The 9,464-nt window shown below is 61.7% G+C and overlaps 1 protein-coding gene across 1 annotated transcript; it reads right to left on the bottom strand.

Moving 5' to 3' along the window:
- Positions 1-1,162: 1,162 nt before the first annotated feature.
- On the bottom strand, positions 1,163-6,201 carry RAB37 (RAB37, member RAS oncogene family). Its single transcript, XM_010579284.1, has 8 exons — positions 6,094-6,201; positions 3,953-3,994; positions 3,731-3,797; positions 3,591-3,643; positions 3,088-3,153; positions 2,261-2,317; positions 1,905-1,981; positions 1,163-1,798 (listed from the first exon to the last, which is right to left on the bottom strand). Exons 1-8 carry the CDS (start codon positions 6,199-6,201, stop codon positions 1,693-1,695), a joined length of 576 nt encoding a protein of 191 aa, XP_010577586.1. The 3' UTR covers positions 1,163-1,692.
- Between the last annotated feature and the right edge of the window lie 3,263 nt (positions 6,202-9,464).

Genomic DNA, 9,464 nt, shown 5'->3' with positions numbered 1-9,464 from the left:
AATTTAACAGGCCATGTTTACTCTTCCCCTCTCACCTTTGGACTGTCTGAAATGTTCAAGGAAAGCCCCAGCAGGGAGGAAGGGGCTGCGTGTTCTTCCCCCTCCCCACAGCTGCTCCCAGGGCCCCCCCGGCCCCGCAGCTCTGCAGCGCTGGACTGCAGCAGCCTCCCACGTTGCAGTCCCCGGGCAGAGATTTCTCACACAATGAAAAAACAGGCAGATGCAAAGCCTTGAAAATACCCAGCTTTAATCTGTAAACTTGCAAAGAAAGACCCGGGAGCAGAGCAGAGGCGAAGGAGGGACGGGGGCAGGTGAGAGACAAGCAGCTGGGGCGCAGGGCCAGGGAAGATGCTGGTGGGGACAGATGTGCCGGACAGTCCCCGACTCTGACGTGCAAAAGTGCCATGCCCTCCGCAGCTGCCCTTCGCATCAACTCTTCAGCTATATAACCAAATATTCACCATCTCACCACCCTTGGTAGCAGTCAGAGGAGCCGGCAGCGTGCTGGAGGGATCGGCAGGGTCAGGCTGAGCACCGGGGATGTGCAGCAACGCAGGGCCCAAGCCTTGTACCTTGTGCCCCGTGTAGCAGCATTTGCTGGCTGAAACATCTCACACATCTGCTCTCCAGAGAGTGGGTTTCAGCTGCTATTTGCCAGTGGCAGGAAGAAACAGTTGTATGACATGTGCAGCGATGGGACAGAAACCCAGGCCACCCTGGGAGCCGGCAGGCACAGCAGCCCCAGGCCACCGCGGGCACCTCCACCCCACCAGCTCCAGCCTGCGTGAGGCCGGAGATGGTTTTGTCTGGAGGGATTGAAAACAAAAAGGCTTTTCTTGTAAAAGAAAAAGTCTCTAATTCCTGTGGCTACAAGAGGGGGGAAATAAAGTTTTTTTCCAAATTGCCGTGTGTACTAGAACTGCCCCAAGCATCACTCGGGTGCTCCAAGGGGAGTTTTATGTCTCACATCAGCTGCGCAGGCAGGGAGCAGGCTTGGCTGGACGCTTCCCCATCCCGGCCCTTCCCTCCGGCAGAACCAGGACACAACAGGGATATCGCTGCCCTCGTGGCGGCAGGAGGATAAAAGCTGACATTAGCAACTGCAGCAGTGAGGAGTCACGGTGAGTGTGGGCACCGGCTGGACTCAGCTGGGGGGCAGCCTGGGGGGCAGAGCTGAGGCTCCCTGGAGGGAAGCCAGAGCCTGGCAGCACCGGGGACGTGGGGGCTGGATCAGGCCCTTTCAGCCGGACGAGAGCAGTGCCGAGAGTGGGGATGGCTGCAGGGGAGGAGAGGACCGGCGGCTGTACGAAGGCTCATCCATGGCACACACGCAGCCCCTCCAGCCGCTCCCAGGAGCCCTCAGCTAGCTGCAGGGCCGTATCCTGCTCAGGTGATGGAGGCACCACAATGGCTCGCTGGCCAGGCTGGCAGTCATCACAACGTGGTTACTCCCCCAGTAGCACACAGTAAGCTCCAGGCATTGCCCCGCAGGGCAGCAGGATCTGGCCCCTGGATCCTGGCGCCAGGGCAATGGCTCTCCCTGTGCATGCTTCACTCTGCCGAATTGTCCCGTCCACGCTTGGCTTGTCAGAGCCTGGTTTCCTCGGGCACGCAAGGGCAGGATTAGGCCCCTGCTCTGCCTCCTGCCTGCCTGCCTGCACCCCCGGGGCTGCCAGCTCCTCCCGGCCACTCTCAGGCGAAGGCACAGCAGCTTGATTTCTTCTTCTGTGACTCGATGTAGTCGTGGATCTGGAAGCGGGGCTCGTCCGGTGGCTGCACCGCGCGCTGCTTCAGCTCCCTGGGGTGGTGGGGCCGTGTTACCCCCCCTGCCTGCTCCAGTGCCAGTGCGGGAGGCAGTGGGGTCGGGGGGAGACCTCCCTTGCCCGGGTCCCCCAGGTACTCACTTGGCAATGGCCAGGAAGGCTAGCTCCACGTTCATGCCCGTCTTGGCACTCGTCTCCATGAAAGGCACCCCGTACTCCTGCAAGGGCAGCACGGCCCTGTCAGCGACCAGCCCCAAAATTCCCACCTGTCCCTCCGAATCATCCCTGTCACTTGGCTGAGTCTTGGGGACAAGGTGCCTTCCCCTCCCTGCCTTGCCCCAGGGTTTGTGTGCAAGCGGCTGCCATGCTGCCCGTGCTAGAGCCAGGTGGGTCTGGGTACCTATTAGAGGGGATGGCACAGCTGCACGGGGACCCTGAGTGATGTGCAATTGTCTGGGGGGGGGGCTGCGGTTGGGGTAGACCCTGGCATGGCTCACCCTGGCCAGCGATGCTCCATCTTCCATCCTCACGGCCCTCTCACTGCTCACATCAGCCTGCCAAGGGAAGGAAAGTGTCATCGCGTACCAGGGCCAGCTGGCACCCTGGGGGCATCTGGCAAGCAGGCAATGTGGGGTGTGCAAGGGGCTGCCAGGAACTGGGGGTGTCAGGGACCCAGGAATATCCAGTGCCCAGAGGTGAATCCAATACCTGTTGAGCATCTGGAACCTGGTGGCATTGAGGATATGGGGGGACATCCAGGACCTGGGGACCTGGGGCAGCACCCAGTGGGTACCTGTGGGCATCCAGGAGGGCTTCTGGTACCCTGCTGGGCATCAAGTATCCAGCATCATCCAGGATTCAGAGAGCAACCAGTCCCAGGGGAAAATCCAGTACCCAGTCTGGCATTGGGCACCCAGCAGCATCTGGGACCCCTGGAGAGAATGTGGGTCCTGGTTGGGCATCTGGGACTTGGGGCTACCTGGGATCTGGGAGTGCATCCAGGACCTGGGTGGCCATCCCATACCCACCAGCATCCCATACCCACCAGCATCCAGTACCGGTAGCATCCCATACTGGGAGCCTCAGCTTCGTGCTGCCCCCCACTGGCTGCCGGGGACACTACCCGCCCCGAACCCCAAAAACCTCTGGGGTCACCTCTGGGGCTTGGCTGAGCCCAGAAAGCAGCAGAGCCCCATGGAGGGTGTAGGCTGGCTGCACCCAGCCGGCAGGCAGAGCACCCACGGAGCCCCATCCCTCCACAGCCACAGGGACGGCAAGGGCACGGCACGGCAAACCGCGGGGTGAAGGGGGACCCTGCACGCACCTTATTGCCCAGCAGCATGATGACCACGTCCTTCTGGGCGTACTCGTGGATCTCCGTCAGCCAGGCCTGTGGGGCAGCAGGGATGTGTCAGGGTGAGCGGTACCCTCGTCCCTCCCCTTCCAGCCCTCACTCACCCCCATAAGGATGGGGAAAATGACTTTTTTTTTGGCATGGCAACCATTCCAGCATGACAGCTGAATAGTCCTGAAAACACCCAGTCTCCTGGCTACGGCCCAAGCCTACACGTAGTTCACGTCCATCCCAAACCACGTTTTCTCCCTCCAGCCATTTACCATGTCCCTAAACAAAACTCACCCAGCCATGCAGCACCCAGCCAGGCGCCCCAGGGACGAGCTCCCAGCCGGCTGGGTCTGGCCAAAACAGCCGGTGCTTACATGTAAAACAGGCTTCAAACTGCCCCAAACACCCAGCAAGCAGTACACGGCACCCACGACCCCAGTTCCCGGGGAGAAATACGTTCCCGACCCACGGAGGGGACTCACGCGGATGTTGTCAAAGGACATCTTGCTGGTGATATCGTAGAGCAGGAGCAGGGCTGGAAGGGAAGAGGCAGAGGCATTGCCCTGCTGCAGGGATGTGCTCCGGCTGGTATTCCCCCGTCCCCACCAGACCCCAAACCCACCTTGGGCATCTCTGTAGTAGGCATGGGTGACGCTGCGGAAACGCTCCTGTCCTGCCGTGTCCCAGATCTGCCAAAAAGCCGCCCCATTGAGAGCAGGGAGGGGAAAACCCTCCCAGGTGGGGATGCCCCTGTGGCTCCCAGCCCTGCCGGACCACCGCTCTCAGCCTGGGGGGGAGTTCAAGCAATCTGGCTGGGAATTGCTCACCCCCTCTCAAAGCTCACCTGCAACTTCACCTTCACGCCATCCACGGCCACCACTTTGTTCTGCAGAAGAGAAGGAGAGCACGTTCATCAGCCCAAAGCATGCCTTGGTGTGGGTGCTGGCCAGCCCTGGCGTGGAACCTGTCATGCCCCAGCCCCTCGGCTGCTCTCCCCTGGCCAGCAGGATGAAGCCAGGCTGCCCGTGGGGATGGACATTGAAGCCTCATTGCTACAAACCCTGGTCCTGCTGGGGGGCTGCGATGCCACGCGGTGGCTGTGGGGACATCCCAGAGCAGCATCCCCTCATGTCAGGGTGGAAAAGAGCAGAATCAGGCCCTGATGGAGACAGGACACCAAGATCCCAGCCTGCTTTGGATCTGGTGCCTTGCTCACCTCCTACAGCCAGCACCCCCATCTTTGTGGCTCCCAAGTCCCATAATGAGCTGGATAACGATGCAGGCTGCCCCGCAAAGCCCGGGGATGCCGATCTGCTCCGGCTCCTGCTGGGCAGCCCCCGGCTTGCCCACGTGGCCAGGGGAAGTTCGGCAGAGCTGGGGAAGTGGGGAGGTCTTGCATGAACTACATGCAAATGTGCATTCATTAATAATGTCTTGGTGTGTTTTCATAATGTTTGCCCGCCATAAAGCCCTGACCCTTCTGCCACGATTCCTCTGCTCCCTGTGCCGAATGAACCACTACTGCACTAAAAATTTGGGCTATTTGCAGCAATTTAAGGCCTTCACGTGCTACGAGCTGCCTGGGGACACTCAGTGGGCGATGCTGGGTCTCCAGCTCAGGTTTCTTTGCTGGTGGGAGCCTTTCTTGGCCCTTAAAGGTGGTTGCAAACACTGAACTGGGGGGGTTGCAGGTAGCACATAGCTTTATCCAGCACAGCAGGAGGAAATCTGAGTTAGTTAGGGTGGTTTGCAGCCAGGCAGCCAGCCTGGGACTGGGGAAGTGAAGAGGCATTTGCAAGTGAGTGGAGAAGTCAGTTACTGGGGCTTAAGCAATTGCTGTACCCAACTCAGAAGAGCACGGCCTTCTCTCCAGAGGCCCGAGAAAAGAAAAGCAGGAGTTACTGAAGGGCTATTTTAAGACTATTAAAGAATTGTACCTGGAGGGATGATTCTGGAAAGCGAAGACCCCTATAAATAATTTGGTTGCCTGAAATTGTTTGAAATGGAAATTCAGCCCATGTGGAGATGATAAAAGTTGAGAAAATGGGCTGAATAAAACAAAAAACATGCCCTAGGAGACACTGGAAATTATTTACCAGCAGCAAGCCATGAGCTGCTGGAGGGGATGCTTGCACAGGGCAGAGTGGGTACCTACGAGCTGACAACATCCCTGGGGCCACCAGCGCTGAGCCCAGCAGTGGGACGGGGCAGATTTTCCTTCTTTCCCGACTTTATTGGAAGGACAGGCCATGAGACCCCTCCAAAGTGAACCTCCAGCCCTCTCCCCCAGGCCCTGCTCCCCAACCCCCCAGTTCCCCCCTGCAAGCCAAGAGCAGCCCAGGCAGCAAATGCAGCAGAAAACCAGAGCAGCTGCAGCTGCGGAGGCAGAGGAAGCGCCGACCACGCTCGACACGTGTCGGCAGCCACAGGCAGAGCCCAGACCGGGGACAACCCCCGTGACTTCCAGCCTGCTGAAACGCCGCTCTACCCTGAGCTGCAAACAGCTCTGCCCGCCTGTGCATCCCCAGAGACACCCTGCAGGTGAAATTTGGTGAACAGAGAGCAGCGGGAAGGTTTAAATGGGATCTGGTGACCTTAACAACTCCTTGGCAGCCCATTTCAGCCCTTTCCAAAGCACAAAATTACAGCAACCAGCGTTTGCCCCCAAAGCTGTTGGCCTCAGCCTGGCCGGTGGGTCATGCCAGCTGCCCACCGCACACCCCGAGCCCACGCATCCAGCCGGGATGGGCCAAACCGAGGCTTTTTGCTGATTTAAAGGCAAGAGGTGACAGTCCCAGCGGGCTCTTCCCTCTGTTACAGCTCTCCCAGGGAGAGGTGGAAGGGTTTCAGCAAGTGCCTGTAGCTGGTTGGGAGAATATTTGGGGTGCAGAGGCTGGAAACCCCCTGTCCCTCCTTCCCAGCACCCCGTCCTGGCTGAGGTGCAGGTCGGGGGAGGCAAGGGGCTGGCAGCTGTGGTGGTCTCACCCGGAAATCTATGCCCACGGTGGCTATGAACGTCCCGGAGAGAAAGGCCCCGTCTTTGAACTGGAGCAGGAAGCAGGTTTTCCCCACGCCTGAGTCTCCAAGTAACATCACCTGCAAGATGGGCGCAGGGAGACGTGTCAGCGGGACGGGGAGGGCGCAGCGTCCCTGGGTGGTGCTGAGCCCCCCCCGGTCCCATGTGTCCCTCCGTTTCTTTCCCCAGGGCTGGTCCGGCTGGGTCTGGGGATGCCCCTGAGAGCTGGGGGTTGGATGGGACCCCCAAGGGTACAGCCAGGTGATGCCCCAGGGCAGCGGAGCAGCCCCCAGCCACTGAAAAGGGGGAGAGCAGAAGAGGAGAGCTGGTGGGAAGGCAGGTACCACACCAAGAAGAGATGTCTCCGGGCTGGCCCCTGGCCATCTCCCAGCCCAGCAGGCTCCTGGAGAACCGGCCGCAGCTCCCGGACACACGGAGCCGCCTCCACCCACGCTTTGCCCCGGGCCCCGGGTGTGCCCAGTCCAAGGGGTAGTGCATGGCTTGGGCAAACGCCGCCGTGTCTGGGAATCTCACCCTGCCTGCCACAGACACCAAAGCAAACACGGCACCTTTTCCCCTCCTGCTAAGCAAACAGGCTTAGCCCAGGCTCCCCAACTGCTCTGGCACTGCCAGACTCGGGCAGGCAGCAGCCAGGACCATTGCTGGTCTCCGTAAGCACAGCCTTACCCGATGCCTTGATGCCTGCTCGCCAGCAGCAGCCCTTTCCTGCCCGGCAATAATTAACCTGACACTGACTGCATCTAGCCCCTGCCTAAAAATGGCAGCAAGCAGGACTCCAGCAAGAAGGTCCATCCCTGCAAGCCCACCCTGCTGGGATTCTGGAGCCTGCAGAGCAAACCCATGCAGCCCCGCTCCCTGGGCAAACCCAGAGAGCTGTGGCCACCCTCCGCAGCGATGTCACAGCAAAATGCCCTGCGGGCCAGCACAGCCAGAGCTGGGAGCTGAAAATGCTCTGCCTCCTGCTAATTCACTTTGCTGGTAAAATCCTTCCCCAGGACACCCCAACCCTGCCCAGGCTGGAGGGCAGCTGGGAACACTGCTCAGTTCTGCCTCCACCTTGCTCCAGACCAAGCTGGCAACTGATTTCCTCCCTCAAACACAAAAATTGCCCTCCACTGAAAGGAGTCAGAGTGGAGAGGATGAGGGCAAAGGACTAAAAGTGTTTTGGGGAAGGTGGCAGCACACGGGACCGCTTTGGGAGCCAGCTCAGTGAGGTGGCAGGACTGTCAGTGCTGGGCTCAGCCTGCGGCTGCATATTAAATTTTTTGGACAAAAGGTTCATCAGCCCTGTGCCTCCTCTCTGCTGCCAGGAAGAGGAGGGTGCTTCCCCGGGGTGACCCTTGGCGGAGCTGGGCTGGGGAAGAGGGGGGCACTCGGGGAGGAGGGTCCTCACCCCGATGCCTGGCAGGGGTGCAGGGGTGTTTGTAGTGTGGGGGCTGAGGGCTGGGTGCGGGGCCCTGGCCTGGCTCGGCTTTGGGGCACACACGCTGCCTCCCTCCCCGGTGCCCTTGGGGTGCTGCGATGGGCTGGATGGGGTCCTGTTTCCCCTGCCCTGTATCACGGAGGGTACTGCTGCCCCAGCTGGCAGGACCCCCCCTTGCCTGGAGAAGTGCAGGACGGGCTTTCAGAAGGCAGAGCTCGGCCGTGTCCCACCCCCAAGTAAGTCCCACAGCCCACCCACCAAGCCGAGACCCCCCAAACCCCCTATTTCTGCAGGTGGGCGACCGGGGGGACGGGACCCCCGTCGCCACCTTGGGGCAGGGACCCCCTATCTCCACTTCCCGGGGGGAGAGGACCCCCATCCTCACATCTGCTCGATCTGGGACCCCCCCGGGCTAGGGGCGGGCAGGGCTGGGGGGGTTCCGCTGGGGCCGCCGCCTCCTTCCCCTTCCCCTTCCCCTTCCCCTTCCCCGGCCCGCAGCCGCTTCCTGGGCGCCATCGCGGCACCAGAGGAAGCGGGCGGCCCCCGGGACCCCCCCCGGACCCCTCCCGGTCTCCCCCGGGCCGGGGGGGGCGAGCCCCAACCTCCAACCCCGGCAGAACTTTTGGGGGTCCCTCCCCGCTCCCCCCTCACCCCGCGCCACCTCCCACCTTGCCGGCCAGCTCGTAGTCCCGGGGCAGAGCCGGGGGGTCCCCGTTCCCCTCCGGGGGGGTCCCGCTCCCCGCCGTCCCTCCGGGACCGCTCATGGTGCGTCCGAGCGGAGCCGCCGAGTCCCGGTCCCGGCCCGCCTTCCTCCTCCTCTTCCTCCTCCTCCCCGGCCGATGCCACCCCCAAGGCTGTGCCCTGGCCACCTCCCTGCCCTGCCCGGCCCGGCCCCGGGATGAGGAAGAGGAGGCTCAAGGCTGGAAACCTGCACATCCCCCCCCCCCGCACCCCGACACCGGGGACCCCGGGGTGCTTGGGTTTGCCAGGGGCTCGGCGGCACCGGCCGGTGGGCAGAGCCGTGGCACGTCCCACCAGGCACACGGATGGGGAGAGAAGGAACCGCTCACCCCACAAATGAACAGCCCCCAGCCCCCCCCCCAGGGTGTGGGGATGAAGACCCCAGTGCTGCTAAATCACCCCCGCCACGCCGGCTCGGTGGGGACGGTAGCTCCCGCTCCCACCCCACCGGTCCAGTCGAGGGTGGGGGGTTTAGCCCGTCTGCTGCAGCCCCGACGGCTGCTGAACTGGGCCCCGGGTTTGCACCGAGGCGCAGAGAAGCCAGGAGGAAAGCAGAAGCAGCGGCCGTTAGCCGGAAGCCATGCACTGCGGCGAGCCAGTTCAGCGGCTCGGCTGGGACGCCTGCCAGGGCTCCCGCTCCCCCCGGCTTGCTCACGGCCCCCAGCATCCTACACCGGCCATTGGGATGTGGTTTGTAGCGCTCTTCATTTGGGAAAAGGCCAAGCGTGGGAATGCGGGAGAAGTCCTGGGGGAGAGCCAGGAATGTTGCATCGCCCAAAAACTCACTCCATAAAACCCCATCCAGGTCCATATCTCTTCAAGCTTACAGGCACCACTCCACAGACAGGAGCCTTCAGCTCCCTCTGATTTATTCTCCCCGGGGATGCCCAGCCCATTGCCCCAGCAAGTCCAGGGCTAATCTCAGTGCGAAGGCCACGCGTGGCTGCGGGAGGTCCGATGGCAGAGATGCCCTCTGCGAGGTCACCCACCTCCATGTCTTCCTCGGCTGCCGGCTCCTGCTCCAGCCAAGCCTTCCTCTGCCCCTCGGGAAAGGGAACCTGTATTTCCAGTCCCGTAACTGTGCTCAGACCCAGCCAGGGGATTTATAGTTTATATACCCTCTTTCACCAGGAAAGTGCCCAGAGCTGAAGGCTG

This window comes from Haliaeetus leucocephalus, unplaced genomic scaffold, assembly GCF_000737465.1.
Source record: "Haliaeetus leucocephalus isolate CR32 unplaced genomic scaffold, Haliaeetus_leucocephalus-4.0 Scaffold657, whole genome shotgun sequence".
Lineage (NCBI taxonomy): Eukaryota > Metazoa > Chordata > Aves > Accipitriformes > Accipitridae > Haliaeetus > Haliaeetus leucocephalus.
Note: the sequence above shows the minus strand (reverse complement) of the source record. Positions and strands in the feature narration are given on the sequence as shown.